This window comes from Alligator mississippiensis, chromosome 11 (assembly GCF_030867095.1).
Source record: "Alligator mississippiensis isolate rAllMis1 chromosome 11, rAllMis1, whole genome shotgun sequence".
Taxonomy (NCBI): domain Eukaryota; kingdom Metazoa; phylum Chordata; order Crocodylia; family Alligatoridae; genus Alligator; species Alligator mississippiensis.
Genome location: NC_081834.1, coordinates 8,067,672 through 8,084,787, shown reverse-complemented (window position 1 = coordinate 8,084,787; position 17,116 = coordinate 8,067,672). Strand labels below are relative to the sequence as shown.

Genomic DNA, 17,116 nt, shown 5'->3' with positions numbered 1-17,116 from the left:
CTGAGTTACCAAGGTAATAGCCTGACTTAAAATAGAGCTCAAGAAAGTCCCAACAGCTTGCAGGGTACACACATTAGTTAACTGTTACAGTTGCTTTTTCAAGTGATGACCATTGTTTTCATCCTGGTTTAGTTTTGCATAAAAACAAATCTGCCAGTTCCTATTTGTGTGAGTTGCAGAAGCACTCCATAACTAGTGTGAAGGCATTCTTAGACTAGCAGCAAGTTTTGCTGACGACTGTGGAGGATCCAGTAAAATCAGCAAATAGTGATCAGCCATTCTGTAACGAGACAGGCTAACCCATAGCATAATGAAGTCTCTAAGTAAAACAGTTCTGCCCTGACTTTCAGGATACTGAGTGCTCTTAATCCCTTTTGAAGCCAATGGCAGTCATGATTACTGAGCAGGATGAAGCCCTGAACCTAGTGATGCTTTTAATGAACTTGATTCAACTGGGACAGTCTGTAATGATTGCAACAACATGGACGGTTTCAACTGTTGACGGGGCAGTTCCAGCACAGTGAACATTTTGAGAGAAGTTCTCTAGCAAAGTCACGCACAATCTTCCTCAGTTGTGGCTGTTTCAGAGCTGTAACAAGCCATTAGGATTCATATACATAAACTGCTGTTGTGCTATTAACTTCATATGCCCCTCCCACCCAGTTTTCTTGTTAACATTTGACTTTAGATTTGTCTTACAGGACGCAGAAATATAAATCTTATTTAAAAAAAATAATTGACAGGGACAAAAAGTTTATTGTATGGGGATGGACTATGTGTTCTTCTGAGTTTGGAAAGCGCCTAGCGCATTTTGGCACTACTGCACTATAAATAATAATCTCCCCTTTATACTTTACAAAGACCACGGAGACTGCCATCCAATGATTAGATCATACTATTTGGCCTCAAGATACCTTTTCTAATGTCAGCCTCTCGCACTGATTCAATTTGACCCTTTTTTTTTTTTTACTCGGCTTCTAATATTGTAAGAAATTACTTACCCTTCAACTTAAATGTTAAGACAGATGGCAGAACTAAACCCCCATATAAATAAATAATTCAATTTAGGGCTTAAGTAATTTTGTCCAGAATAAACACACATTTCTTCAAATACAACAAAACAATTGGTTAGAAGAATAGGCTTCAAGTTTTTAATATATTGCTGGTAGAATTAATAACTAGACTGACGTCTTCACATTAACCATCAATATCTGGATCCTAGTTTCAAAAACACCAAGAACTGAAACTCTCTTCATTTTTATAAGAGAACGACTGTTTCAATAAATCGCAGATGATTCTATGTTATAAGAAAAAAGCGTTACGTGAGGCTCAATGTTTAGAAAGTACTCTGAGGTCTTTTTGTAACGAACCAGCAAAAACATTTGATCTATAAATTATAAAGGTTTTAGGATTAAATGTATTGGCCGTCTTTGCTTGACATTGGTAAATAGACTCTTTGAACATCAAGTATATTTTCTTTGATACCTACCATTAGTTCTATTAGTCTTCTAAATTCTTGGGAGCGGTAATCAAACAACCGATGCCCAAAATAGGTAGTCTCTTCTGCAAGTTCTTTTTAAATGATGGATTCTCCATGATGGCTCTTCAGATTATGAGGCACAGGGTATATTTGTAACAGTACTGGAATGAGCTGGTATATCAAGTATTTGGTTACTACTTGTATCTGAATTGTAAAACCTGATTTTTTTGCTGGAAGTATCAAGAACAGTGGTGCTCAACCTTAATGGCCTGCAGGCCATTTAAGTGGCACGGAGCTGATGTGCTGGCTAGATCAGACCCTGTGTACTAGGATCAGGCCCTGTGCCACCTCTGCCTGCCAAGGTTGAGCCCTGGGGGCCCTGTCTGCCTCTGCTTGGTCCCATGTGCCAGGATCATGTTGGTATTGGGCTTTGGAGACCCTGTGCCACCTTTGCCCATTTCTGTGTGCTGGGATCAGGTTCTGGCCCTACACCATCCTGCACGCCTGATCTTGCATGCAGGGCCACAGCCCTTGGGGCTCCCTTTGGACCTGTGAGGAGCCGCGTGGGCCACATGACATGCTGCTGGGGGTTGGTTCTGGCCTGTGGGCTGAGTTGAGCACCTTTGATCTAGAGTTTTCCTTTTCTTTTTACAAAGTGTTGGAGTACATGTGTTAGATCAGAATTGTTTTCTTCGCTCTAGACCTGTCACTCTTTGTGCCTCTGTTACTCTGTAATTGGTTCTGTTCTTCTACTTCTGATTACTCAGGTTTTGATTGTCACAATAATGTGTTTTAACCCTTCTGTTTTTATTTAAATTATTAATAGCCTTTTTATGTAAGAACTTTGCAGCATATCTCTTTTTTTTCACCTGAAATCTTTTGCAGGCTGTTGAATAGGTACTTCAGAGATAAGTTGAAGTCAAAGGAATTTTTGACATCTGATTTATGGCTATATAGGCATTGTTACTGTCAGAGTTCAGCTTGATTTCAAGTCTAAATGTTATCAAGATAAAGTGCTATTTTTTTCATGCTATGCAATAAATTCAGGTCTTGCAGTCACTGTATCCATCTTTTGGAAGTAGATGTTGTTGTTAAAACCAAGGGGGAGTTATTCATTACAGTTTCTGTTAAGACTTTGCTTATGACAAGACTTTTTTTTAATGTTTTTTGAGACACATGTTGCTAGTTAGACTTGCAAGCTGTAGCATCTTGTTTTAAAACTTAATTAAAAATGAAGGTATGTTTACTCAGCAAATGTTATCGTTAATTATAGATTTAGCAAATGAAAAGCTTAATGTTTTGCCAAGTTTAGAAGGAAAATTAAGTAATTAAACACAGAGTTGGGTACGGGCTATGATCCTAACCCATGTTTGGCAGGATTCCCTCAAAAAAATGTTCACATCACTTTTTTTAACATGCCAGAAGATATTAGCAAGTATCTTTGAATTGAGCCAAATCAGGTTTCCTTGGATATGTTTGTTGTTAGTCAGAGTACCAAAAGCCAAGATTTAGAGCTTTGGTCCAGTAATGTTACATTTTTACACGTTCTTGACTGGAGCGGTTTAGTTGGGGATGATCCTGCCTTGAGCAGGGAGCTCGCGAGGTCCCTTCTGTCCTACTTTCCTATGATCCTATACACAAACGTGCTGTTAGTTTAATTTGGTTTGTAAAGCAGAGTTGCAGGTTGGCAATGGCATAAGTGCACAGTGTGATTGAAGAGAAATGCAGGTCTCTGCCATAATCAAACACGGGTTTAGCAAAAAATCCTTTCTCACCTAAGGAAATCTGTGGTTTCCATTTCTAGTTGATATCCCTTTGTTCTGTAGAGACCTCTGTCTGTTGCATCGCTTGTTTGTCATTCTGCTTCCTTTGCGTTGAACCAAAAGGAAAGGTGTATTTATCTACCTTCAGTCATTTTTAAAATACATGTAGTCACAGCATATAAGTTCTTTGATAGGAATATACTGAATCTGTATTGGATGTTGAGGTTCACCCATTATTTTTCCCCTCTTACTTTTAAATCCTTTGTTTCTTTAAGGAAAATGATTTTAGAAGTAATGCTTAAACTTTGTTAAAAACCAGTTGTATAGTTATAAACCTATTTTTCTATACACTTTAGAGATCCTCTGCAGCTGATAAGGGAGGGTTGTTATCCTCATTTTACAGATGGAGAGTTTTGCTGCAGGCCACACAGCAAGTCCCAGTTAGAGCCAGAATTAGAACTTGGGTGTTTCCACTCCCCTTGCTGGGACCACACCTTTTTGTGAGCTTGGTTGTGTTATATTGAGAGAAGGGGAGATGTCTCTTTTCTCTGCTTGAGACGTAAAATGTTTTTTTTTCAAGTGCTTTTATCGATTGTTTTTCTGCATTTTTTGTTTTGCATTCATACACTTATTCATGCTTATTCTTTCCTAAACATTTTTGAATGTTTCTTTGGCTTTAAACATGGAAACATTAGGAGGAAACCTGAGAAAAGCAATAAGATGAATAAGATGCTTATCAACTGGAGCTACTCTTACAGAAGGTTGAATGAGGGAACGAAAAGGACCTTCAGAATGTCATAATTTATAGAAAACTGCCAGACCTCACCCCTGAAATAATATCCTTTGGTCACAAACCCCTCCCCTATTAAATATATAGATCAACTGTAACTGTTGATTGCCACTGTGTGTATTTATACTTTTATAAATCCCAGGAATGTTAATTGATTACTGCTTAAACTGTTTTGCTTAGCAGTTTGCTTTACTAATTGGGGGCCAGGGAACCTTTGAGTCTGAAAAGTTGCATATTTGTCCCTTTTTACATTTTTTTTTTTTAAGTTGCCATAAAGTACAATATATGTATTTATTATTCACACAGATGAATATATTCTCCTGAAATACTTCTCAGAATTTCTCAAGTCAAGACTTCTTGAATGCCCTACTTAGTATTTTGGAATAGAGCTCAATATTAGGTATGTCAGTAAATCATGAAGGAGTGGTGCTTAAATGTTTTTCCTTCTCTCACTCCCCCCCACTCCAGCTACTCAGTAAATGAAATAGATTTCTACCGATTGAAAGAGTGCACAGCATGCCAATATTCTATTTTCATTCTAGAATCTGGCTTTAACACACGCAGTCCTGTCTAATATTTTTAATTTATTTTCAGGACCTTAACTTAGACGTGCCAAAAAGAAAAACACTTGTAAATTTTGACCTCCCCCCCCCTCGTATTTTCATTACTCTTTAGTGCTGCTCCTCATTAGATTAAATTGCTTTGGTACCTCTTATGAACATTTATATATTTTCCAATGATTGTGGCTTTCAAAGCAAGGCACAGCCTGATGATGTGGACCCTTTTCTTTAGCAGAGTTGGCATCAGCTTCGTCCTTTCTGCTTTCCTAATTTAGTAACATGTATAAAAATAGGCACGACGGGACAGGTTTGGTATGTCAGGCAGTCATCCAGGAGTGTGGTGTTTTTAAGTAAATGGACTTGCGGGATTTGAGGAAAACATAGATTAAGTTACATGAGCTTTACACTTCGCTAGTCCATAATTATTTAAAGGCCTACTGTCCCTTAAATAGAGCCTTAATTTTTTAACACAATATGTTGTTTCCTTTAAATCAGATTGGCATCTGATATTTTTATCATTTTTATATTAGTGTTCTCTGTTATTTACCTGAATACTTTTTTGGGCCAATTTTACTTTTCCTGTATAAAACTGGAAGGCAACCCAGTGGGGTATATTGCGTCCTTTCTGGAAGAAACGGAGCTCTGATTTTATTTCCGAAATGGTCAGTGAAGCGCATTTTAAAGAGCTGCTGCCAAGTCCGCTAATTTCTTGGTAAGCAAAGAAAAGCTTAAATTATTTTGGCACCGATTTTGAACACCTGAATTTCTCCCAAGGCTTTAGTAGCTTGACTGAGACATAATTGTCACAATATCTGATATTTTCAACAGATCTAGTGAATGGCCACCCAGAGCTTAAACTGTTGTAGTGCCAGTTCATTCTCTTCGCTTCCATGAAAATTGGGGCATATGCAACTGAAGTTCTTAAGACTGTTATATTAGTGTCAGTGGGGGTTTGTTACCTATTATTTCTGTCTTTCAAAATCTCCCTCTAAGATGCCAAAAAGTACAATAATCTTACTCAGTCCTTTGTTTCATTGACTTTTTGCTTAATGATTCAACTGAAAAGTATACGAATCTTGCACAATAAATAATTGTTTAATGATAAGATTGCTCTGTTCTGCTTTTAACAATGTTTTCTCAGATGCTGAAAAGCTAGAGTAAACATGAAGGTCAATAACTACAAACGTGTTTTTCTACTTAAACTAATATAAAATTTACTTTTCCCTATTACTGCTATCCTCTCGCAACACAATAACCCCCCTAGACTTTGGAAACTACAATTTATCTTAAGTCCAAACTACTCTCACAAAGGGTGTATATTATTAAGTTCTTGTATATATTTTGGTTTTGTATACATCCGTATTCTTATGATAGCAGTCAAGTGTGCAAGAGGCGATATCTTTTATTAGACCAACTAGACAATTGTAAAAAAAAATTCTCTTTATTTGCAAGCTTTCGGGCGCACACACCCTTCCTCAGCCATAGGAGAATGCAAAGATTGTAAAATTTATCCCAGGTAGAAATGAAAAAGCACACATGAGCTTATTTTAAAAGTATATTTTTTTCTTAAGAAATCCCAAAAAAGAATAATCTCTTAGAATGAATTATACTTTGACTTTAAAGGCAGCTTGACCAGTTATTGTTGGTGGCATTTTGTCTCAAAGAACTAAACGCAGGTCAGCTTTCACAAAGCAGCATTTTGGTACAGCTGGGACTTCATGTGAAGCTCAAGTATGGTGGCAACTAGTTTATAAAATAAAAACTGAAAAGAAGTGTGAATTGTTGCAGTAATCTCTCTCATAGTTTTGCTGTTTGATTCTTTAATTTTTTAAGAAAATGGCTAATACTTTTGACTAGACTGTGTATTTAAATGACGGGGAGAGAAGCAAAGACAAAGAATATGAAAGACATGCTAGTAAATTCCTGGAAATTTTACTTGAAACTGAAGTCTTTCTGTACAGACTCTGACCTGTACAGTGTGTCAAAATGAGTCATCTGTGTGTACAGAGCTGTGCACTATTCTCTGTTTGCCTGCTTACCACTTTTTATGGTTATTTTCTTTCCACAGTTCTGTGCCACTTCCTGCCTGTTTGAGGGGCTTTTGAAAGCCTCTTTGTTAGTATCATACAGTATTTCTTAGTGCACAACAAAAGGTTCATAATACCGCTGTATGCTGGTAGCAAAAATAATAATGCTGGTGGTAAAATCTGCAAAGATCTAGAGCTATGTTTTTCCAAGTTAAAATGTTTCTAAAACATACAGTTTTATTCCAACAATTCTTTCAGGCAGGTTTTGGTTAGGCCTAATGGAGCTGAAACATCATTTCCAACGTGTGTAATAGAAAGTACACTAACGCCAAAGTCGTGTGTGTTTCACTAAAAGCTTGCAATGTTCCCAATTTTCAAGTTCATTACTATGGAATTACATAGCAGATTTGCGGGATGCATCTGCTAAATGCTTGATTTTCTGTTCTAATCAGTAAACCTGAACTGACTAAAAAGAAAATAGGTACAGCAGTTGAGAAAACTGTCATGACTTTCAGATCATGGCTTCGAATTTAAATCAATACTTTTATATCTGTCCAGTTTATTGGAATCGGCAATGCCATGTTCTTTTTTCCATAGGCATTTAAACAGAAACGCACTTAAGAGAGAACTTCTAAATCGGTGATTCTCAGCCAGGGTGCCAGGGCACCCTGGGGTGCCTTCAGATCCTCTCAAGGGTGCTTTGGGGTGCCATGCAGTGTTAGCACTGTGAGGTATACAAACATGATTAATAACCTAGAGTTTTCAAAGCCATAGTGGGGAAAACATTCCAGCCTGTTGCAGACTTTCTCAGTTCTTTGGAACAGAAAAATAATTGCTCTGTTATTATTTTTCCATAGTCAAAAAACAAGTGAAAACTAAGATCTGGCAGTTTCTGAGGAGTGCCTCAAGTCTAAAGGGGTTTCTTGAGCCTAAACATGTTGAGAACCACTGTTCTAAATAGTCATTCAAAATTTGAAAACTCTCTAAGTTATGGGTTTAGAACATATTGTTTTACTATAGCCGTTAGTTTAATATAGCTTCTACAGTGCGTCTTGTTCCCACAGGTCCTTCAAAGTTTTACCAACTGTGCGTAGCAATCGCTTCATCCAACATTTACTTTTAAGATTCATCTTGAAAGCTATTTCTACACAAATTAAAGCTGGAATTGAGATAAGGGTACATAAGAGTAACTTGAAAGTAAAAACCCTTATAAGAACTTTTTTTCCCTTTACATTTTTAAATTTTAAAACTAGGAATCCAGGAAATTAATTTAGAGTGAAACCTAAGTACATTTAAGCAACCCAAAATGTTTAAGTATGGTTACAGTTGTATGGGAAGTTTACCTAAATATCCTTAATTCTGCTTCTCAAGTGGCTCTAGTTACAGACCTTTACCCTGCTATTTCTTTTGTACCTTCTTTAGGAAATGTTATTTTTTGGATCAAACACTTTCCCTGTGGATTTTAAACAAGTCCACAGCTTTTATGTATGCTGACATCTTAAATGTGGCAAAAACTACTGCTTTGTGCATCTTGAGGACACTACTGAAAATGTGAATGTGGTATTGGCTTTTATAACGTACGTGATATATCAACATCTCTAATAGTATGTTACAGTACATAAGTATTCCAAACTTTACTTGCGTGTAAACGTTATTATTTCAGTCACCCAAGTCAAGAAGGTTGGTACATAGACATACAGTAGGTAGGTAGGTAATAACACATATAACTAGGTGAGTGTCATCATCAAGGAATCCTGTTTTTTTTTCTGTTAAAGAAAATCTAACATTCTCTGATTTAAAATAAATAAATAAATCACAGATTCTCTGATTTAAAAACCCCAAATCCACATATTTCCACAATTAAAACGAAATGCCATTGGTAGGCTTCCAAATTGCTTTACAAGTGTAAATATATCAATAAAACATTGTATGAACACAATGTTTTATTGATATATTTCAAGCAGTTTGGAAGCCTACCAGTGCCTCAATCATTATAATAAATAAATTCTAAATACCTATATATTGATTTTTTAAAAATTATTATTATTATTATTATTATTTTTAATTATGGAAAATCAGAGTTCCTTCTGCCCCCTTTGCTCACCAGGATGTGGGTCTAGCTGTGGCTGTCTCCCCCACTGCTTTGTGGCACTGAGCTCCCCTAACATGCCGCTGCCCTGCCCATGCCGTTGCTGCAGGTCAGGAGTGAGAGGCCCTTGCCTGTCGCTCACTCCCTCCCTTCTGGCAGCAGCTCCCCCCTGCAGGAGGTGGGTGTGTGGGGTGGTGTGGGGGCACGGCATGGGAAGGGTGTGGGCATAGGCAACACCATTTGCAATGCGTCTGGTGGGTAATGGGCGAGCATATGCACTCCCAGATTTCTGCCCTGACAGCAGGGCGCACAGGGCTGCACCCTGGCTGGATTGGCACCAGCCCTGAGCAGGAGTGCCTCTGTGGCCCATAGTGTGGGATCTGGCGTGGGAAGGTGGGGTGGGAAGACTTGGCACTGCTGCCACTGCCAGGAATCCCACCCCAGCCATGCTGCCATGGCTGCCAAAGTGAAGTTCCCCCTGCCTGCTGCCACTGTGGTGTGGGGGGTACAACTCTGTGCTATCGCCACTGCACCCGCTGCTGCCAGGCAGGCTGGGGACATCTCTCCTTGGTGGCCGTGGAGGTGCAACTGGTATGGGACTCCCAGAGGTGGCAGCAGCAGCACGGAGTCACCCCACCCTGTTCCACCCTCCTGCATTGGGTCCTGCCCACTGGCCCACAGAGGCACTCCTGCCCAGAGCCAGTGCCAGGCTGCAGCCCTGTGTCCGTGCCCTGCTGTTGGTACAGAAAATGGGGGTGGTGAGGGGAGAACATGCCCTCCCTGTATCCCCCCTGATGCATCACCAGCGAGCATGCCCAGACAGTCCCGCATTCATGTGGCACCCCGTGCCTCCAGTTGCCCTCCCACCGCTCCCCCCAGCCTCAAGCAGCTCATTGCAGCCTGGAAGTCTGCCAGCCAGCAAGGGAAATCCCATGGTTTCCCACTTCAAAGGGGAAAATCTGCGTTTCTCTATGGGAGATGGAAAACCCAGATCCCTGATCATCATGAAAGTTGAGATGACCAATCTTAGTGCAGTTTTGTCTAATCGGGTATTTGTAAAATGATTCTTGATGTGGTCTGTGTATTGTTGGTTGTAAAGAAGGCCTGACTGATTGCAAGCACAGTGCAGTGAAGAGTAAGGTCTAGGTTTTGTGGTCACCCATGAAATGATCGAGGACAAACAACTGTCTGAGTCTGTTTTTTAATCTACGTAAGGATATCGTATCTATGTACGTGGTTAGCCCATAGAAAGTATGACTACCTCAGTGTATGCCTGTTAATTCTACAGAATTAACCTGGAGCGAATACGTGCTGGAATATACTCATTGTATGTTATTAACCGTGTTTAATTTTAAATTGTTACATCAACAGTTAAAGGTACCTGCGCAAGTCTGGGGAAGACAGGGGAGTTGCTTAGATGTAAATGAGGGCTCTTGCTCTAGGAACCCTGCAGATACGTAGGAATTGTAGGTTTGGCTTGTACTTTTTTTCCCAGTCCCACGCTGGGGTGGAATAGACAAGAAACTTGGGAACAGATAAACTTCACCAGTGAAACCAGGGCTGAGATTTGAAAAGGGACCTAATTATCATCTGTGGAGCTCTTAAACCCAACATGTTCCTCACTTGGCTGCACTCCATTTGTGCAAGTTAAAACCTTTTTTAAGGAAGACATGGACTTTCTTCTGTGTTTGTGTTTGTTTGGGCCAGGCTGCTCCACCTGTGCAGCTGATCCATCCTCAAGGTGGAGAGCCAGCAGATCAGGGAGTCATGCCATGACTAGGAAGTTGGTCTGCTCCTTCAGAGTTTTTAAGGTACTTGGAGGATTGCTGCGTTACTGGGATCAAAGGAAGGAGGGCGTGTGATTTTATTAGATCTTTTTGCTTTAATTTTTGTTCTAACTAGGTTTTCAGACCAGGTTCATCTCTCTGGCTTCTAGGCAAAAATAAAACAACCAAAGCTGCTTGCTGGTTACTCTCATGCTTCACTTATGCTCCTTTTCCCCTTTCTAAGCCTCTGACATCCTTTTAGGGACTTGATTCTCTCCTTTTTCTCTCGCTCAACGTTTCTTGTACTTCCCTACAGTTTCCAGTAATGTGAAACTCTTTTGGGGGGGCCTTGGAAGATATGTAGTCTTCCTTGTAATACAGGCATTATAAAGCACATGTGATTCCTCATCCTGGCTTGCTTGCGGATAGCTTCCCTGATGAACTTCTGTCCTGGCCAAGTTTAGATCTATAAGGCAAGGTGCTTTTCCCAGCTGTGAACCAACCAGAGCCTTCAGGAGGTGCTTTCTCTTCCATGAGACATGCGCAGGACCACCTTTTTGCATCCTTGCTTGCCCATTGTCTGTAGCAGTGTAGACCTCTCTTCTCCGCAGCCTTGAAGCCCTGCTCTTATGAGGCACTTTCTGCTTCTGGAGAGTCCATATTGAAGATGTATAGGCAAACTACAGCTGACATCTTAGTATGAGCTTTGCAAGGCTCATCAGAAAGTCGGAAAGCTTACCGAAGGGTTGTTGAAACCCTAGAGTTATGCTTGATAGCTTTGTTGAATTTTGATGTACCTACAGTATTTAAAAATGTACGTAATTTAAATATCACAAAGTTAAATTCCTTTAACTTGGCACGTAAATATAGGTTTTCAGCATTTTTATATTTGATTTTATACACAAAATCATTCCAGAAGAATTTGTTTGGAGTTTTTCAAGCAAACTATTTCACTGTTCTAGCAACAGCAACAAAAAAAGCGCCACGACTTTCAAACTTTGTTTTACACTTAACAGGTGGGGTTTCTTTTATTCTTCCACATCCATAAATGGCATGGGCTTATTTGGGAGAGGGAAAAAAGGCCGGTTGCTATAGACAGACATGCCAGATTTCAAACTGAGTGACTTTAAATGGGATATTTTAGAGTAGGAACTGTGCTGAGGACTATGAAGAGATTTATAATGAGAAACAAGGCTCATTCTTAAATGCAGAGCAGCTACTATCACATCCTAATGAACTGTTCACAAAATAACATACATAATACCCTTGAGAAACAACAGCTTGTGCACCTGAAAGGAAGAGCATCAACATGACCCTCCTGAGGCATGTGAGCAGGGAATGCTGATAGAATTAACTTACCATATCTCCTTTAATTTCTTCCATCTTTCCAGCCACCGCTCTTGGGTAGAGGGTTTCTGGAAGTCTCTCAACCTTTGATAATGACACATGGAGCCAGGAGCCAGAAGACAAGAGTGGAAAGTTTTGCAGAGATACCAAACTTTGAAGAAGGTTAAGTTGTCATTGCTGCTTTGATCAATTCTAGAACATACTTTTGATAAAACTCCAATAAAGAGCTCCAGGCTGGAGCATCAAAACAATGCATCCTGTTTCTTTTGTCTTGAAAAATGTACTTCTGCATGGTCTGTTTTTGAAAAAACTGAATCTGCTTGGAAGAGTTGATTAGATTTGGCACGCAGACCTTAAACAATGAAGGTCAAGTGAGATTGTTTTACAATTGTGATCATTATGAATTTGCCTTAACAACTTTTGTAGAGAACTCACTTTGACACAATTTAACATGGCAGAAATATAGCTTCATTGATGCCAGAGTGGGCGTTTGAATTGCAAACTTGTAATTGTTCCATTAACTTGTGTTGGTGCTGATGGTGGCTAGGTATGGGTGTGGGGTGCGTGCGTGTTTTGGGGGCAGAAAACAACAAAAGGTTTCCTCAGTTTTCTGTTATAGTTCTTTTTCATGTTCAGAACTGCCAGGAAATCCTTAGGAGTCATTTTCATTACCTGTCATTTGCTTTACTTGAGAGGTTTTCAGAACAGTTTATACACTTGAATAATATGAATTTTCAAAAAAAGCTTACCAAAACTTTTTTAGGTTCTTTAATTGCCATGTGTGATGTGAGAAGAGAGAAGGTAACTTTTTAATGATTCTTCTAGCTGATCTGATGGCATTACTAAATGCAGTTCTGCTGGTAACAGATCTTTTTTTACATTCTAGGTGGAGCAGGTAGTGATATCCATAATTAAGGTTGCCTAACTCTTTCTATTTTAAGTCTCGGTTTTCAGTTGCTCTTAACTTTGCCAAAGAGCAACAGTGTTAGTTCCAAACGTTTTTATGCTTACACTCTGCCCCTGACTAAATTACATTGGGAAATTTTAGGAAAAGTTTGGAAAAACTGGCTGTTTTCCTCCTTGTTCAACTTTTTTCTGAGCATTTCTGTAACGGTTCTGAATTCTTCCATGGTTTGGAGCAGGCACTTAAGATTTGGCAAGGGAACAGTCCTTATTCTAGGGAGGTGACTTGTGGTATCTTTGTGAAAATGCCTTGAATTTTGCCTAAGTAACAAACTTCTAATAGTCACCATTTTTTACGTGCTTAGTACAGTTTGTTAGAGGCTTGTTTCTAAAATAATTAGCAATGCAGGCCTAGACAATGCTCACTTACATAAACATTACTCCAAGCATGTACCTGGCCCTTTTGAGCCTCTTCTGGGGTATGCTGCACACATAATATAGTACAAGCAACAGCAGCTTTATCTGATCAATGTGATGTCTTGGGCTGGAAGGCAAAAGGAGACCTGAATTCTTCCAGTTGCTGTTAATTTTGCATACCATTCACAGCTCTTACTACTGAGGAAGGTTTCCAAGTCTTGCATTCCTCCCATTTTACAGATGAAATAACTAAGAGTTTGCATAGTTACATCATGCAGAGGTGGTAATAAAGTGCAGGGAGCTGATTCACAATGGTGTGAAGTGTCATGGCTCTAACACCAAGGGTGGGAGCGAGTGCCCAGCCCAGCATGTCTCCCATGGGCATGTTGGGCATGGCAGAGAGGGGAGTGCCTGCTCCCAGGCTTTGGGAGTCTCAGGGGTGGGTGACCTGTATTTGGGGATGTTGTCACTTTTTTGGTTTCCTTTATTTCCTGAACTTGCAGCCTACTGAAGTTTACTGAATTCAAATGACCCAAGTCTGCAGCATGTTTGCCTGGTGGGGGGTGCTTGGACCCACACTTTTTGGTTCCCAGGGCTGGGGCCAATGAGAAGGGGGCTATGGTCAAGTAGGGAATGAGGATGCAGATGGTTGTTAGAATGATCACTTCTGTTGAACAAGCAGTTAAGGGAGCTCATTGATAAAAAGTGCTAACAAAAATGGGAAAAAAGTGGGGGGAGGAGTAGATTTCTTGCTTTGTAGCCAAGCAACCAGCTTGGCTCAGTGTGTGTTGGGGGTGGTGAGGAGCAATGCAGCCTGGAGGACTGACCTAGACCCATGTCACAGAATGGCTGGTATCCACACATAACAGAGAACCAGTTCAAAATAGTGCTTGATTTTCCAGGTATAATTCTGAACAGTTCCAGGTGGATTTAAACAAGATTAACAGGCCTGTATGTCTGTCTGCTTCCAGTTTAAGCTGCATTTATACCTTTCTAAGTCTTATGTGTCCATGTCCTGAGTGTCTGTAAGTTTTACAGCAGGTGAATACGTTACAATGGGTCACCTTAAAGATGACAAATGAATGACTCAGTTGTTAGTCCCATATTGGCCAGAAGGGGATTTATTCGGTGTTAATATGCGTTTGTTTATATCATGATGCCAGTATTTTGACAAACAGAAACTTCACTTGTGTTTGACTGGTAAGTATGTTGGGAGGGAAGGGGTTGGGGGAGGGAAGGGGGGCAGGTCGAGGCCCTTGTGGTGAGAGAGGGAGTGGGGCTGGATGTGGGACGCAGCCTCGAGCGGTTCATCCAGATGGTTGTGGGGAGGGGGCTCCTGCCGCTGCATGCACCTCCAGGGGAGCCATAGGGGTATATGGCCCCAGATCTGTGCATGGGGTGAGGGTGGGCTGCTGCTGCAGGCTGGGGTGGGTGGAGGTACTGGGCTCTTCCGGGGGGCCTGGGCCGGGCCGGGCCGGGGCTGTGCTGGAAGGTGGGGGCTACCATAGCGTGCCCCCCCCCTTGCTGTCCAGCCCAATTTCAGCCCTGGCCCAGCCCCCCTGCCAGGAAGAGCCTGGCACCGCCCCCAGCCCACAGCAGCAGCCTGCCCTTGCCCCATGCACAGACCTGGGGGACATGTGCCCACCATAGCTCTCTTGCCCCCTGGATGAGCCACTCGCGGCTCTGTCCCACGTCCAACCCCACTCTCTCCCACACTACAGGGGTCTTAATCTGCCTCCTCCCCACAGTGGATTTATCAGCTGGATGCTGCTCTCCAAGCTGCCAGGCTGCATATCAGCAGTCGGATTGGTATACCTGATGATACTGATGGTTTGTTAATCCATCAGTATCAGCCCAAAAAATCTTTATTGGTGCACCTCTACTAACAACAGCACTTTACTTGCCTAAAACGTTAGCAGTTGTATAGAATGATGTATCTTGATACCATTCAGGGGGAATTTATTAAGCTAAACCTGTTAACAGATCGCTCTTCAGAATGATCGGCATTACTTTTTTTAGTCTTTCATAACTGTTACTCAGCTCTCCCTCATCTCCCCCCCCCTCCCCCCCCAACTCTTTATAGTGGGAACTTTACAGAAGACTTTTTTAGATATCTAGTCCCTATCCTGCAGACATTTGCTTGGAACTCTTTACATAGGTAAAGTTAAACTTGTGTTTACATGTCGGCAAGTTTTGAAATGAAAGCTTGATGTTCCATCTTTATGTGAGTTGAGTGTATGTATTTGTGAGGTGCAGAAAAGTAGTCACAATTTATTTATTTTTGATTAAGATTCTCCCCAATACAGAAATAGCTTAATAGATTTTTTCTCAAATTTAAAATTCTTGGTGTCCTCTAAATTGGCAACATCCTTAGATGTTGCGTTTTTTCTCCCTAAGCTAGAGTTTGGGTTTTTTAGGAAACTGTGGGCCAGATAGAATGGAAGGACTGTGGTGTTCTTATGTATTTGACAGATTAGCCCTGGAGCCTTGGTGTTTGAAATTTTATGCTGCTTATTTCCAAAGAGAGGAATGATGAGAGTTGATTTTAAACCCTATAGGCTCCAGAAGTAAAACCTAATCCATGAATGCACTTGGGTCTTTTTAGTTGTTTCTTGTAAGCTTGCCATAAGTTATGATGATTAGCTTTACCAATGGGCCGTTGATTTTATGTGTGCATTAAGCAAATACAATTTGCCAGTAGGCCATAATTACGTAGGGAACTTGAAAAACAAAGTTATTCAATCAGTAGATCCTAAGCAAACGTGAAAACTTTTTCTAAGGGTTCGAAGAAACCATAAACTATTTCATTCCACCCTAGATTTTCTGGTTAAAAGAATTATTTCTTATTAATTCATATACCGTTGTAAACGAATTTTAAAAACACATTGTGAAGTTGTTGGCATTTTTTAAATAATCTACATGCTGATTTTTGTTACCTATGTTCAGTTTTCTTAATTTTATTGAAGTGGTACTTAAAATTCAGGGTCAAATTCACCCAGCATTGTCCATGTCTGTATTAAATTAGGATTTGGAAGCGTTAACACCCAGTGAGTTTAAACTGTGTGTTCCAATTGGTAATCATGTTGTTTATCTTCTAATGCAGGTGCGTTTTGTGGGCTATGACTACTCATTTATGAGTTTAAGGAATGCAATTCTAAATGACTGAACAGAGGGCTATTATTGGTAAAATGGAAAGACTAACTGGCCTGATTTTTCAGAGGTGTTGAGCAGCAGCTCCATTTATTTAAAAAGCAATTGTTTGTTCTCAACCCTTCTGAAGTTCAGACCTGATTGCCTTAAATGCATCGTCTGCAACAAGGTATTTTCCTGTTGATGATGGAGCTTAATTTCATATGTTCTTGTAGGAAGGTTTATGTGTCTGCTATTGTTAGGAACATTTTGGCTAGCTAAGGAAGTACGGGCAGGATGAGAATACTGGCTGGAGCATCAGACTGAGGGTAGTAATCAGTGGCTCGATGTGTAGTTGGCAGCCAATATCAAGTGGAGTGCCCCAGGATCCAGTCCTGGGGCCAGTTTTGTTCAATAGCTTCATTAATGACCTGGAAGATGGCATAGAGCGCACACCCCAGCAAATTTTCAGATGACACCAAGCTGGGGGTTGTAGTAGATATGCCGGAGGGCAGGGCTAGGATTCAGTTTCATAGCAGGTAGGGTCGGAAGGGACCTGAGCAGATCATCAAGTCCAACCCTCTGCCATGGGCAGGAAAGAGTACTGGGGTCAAACATCCCTGGCTAGGGGATTATCCAGCCTCCTTTTGAAGACCCCCAGGGTAGGACCGAGCATCAATTCCCTTGGAAGTTGGTTCCAGATCCTAGCCGCCCTGACTTTGAAGTAGCGCCTCCTGATATCTAGCCTGAATCTACTCTCGGTCTACTTATGGCCGTTATTCCTCGTTACTCCCGGTAGTGCTCAGGGAAACAGAGACTCTCCCATGGCCTGCTGGTCCCCCTTG

At 40.7% G+C, this 17,116-nt stretch overlaps 1 protein-coding gene across 4 annotated transcripts in view; it reads left to right on the top strand.

Moving 5' to 3' along the window:
* The window catches only part of LRRC28 (leucine rich repeat containing 28), an 81,823-nt gene that overhangs the window by 22,693 nt on the left and 42,014 nt on the right, over positions 1-17,116 (top strand). Inside the window, exon 2 of one of the 4 annotated variants that reach the window (XM_059714567.1) lies at positions 11,867-11,984. The exons of the other annotated variants lie outside the window; for them this stretch is intronic. Coding sequence (XP_059570550.1) covers positions 11,915-11,984 — 70 coding nt within the window. The 5' untranslated portion in view covers positions 11,867-11,914. The remainder of the gene's footprint in view (positions 1-11,866; positions 11,985-17,116) is intronic. 4 annotated transcript variants of the gene reach the window in all.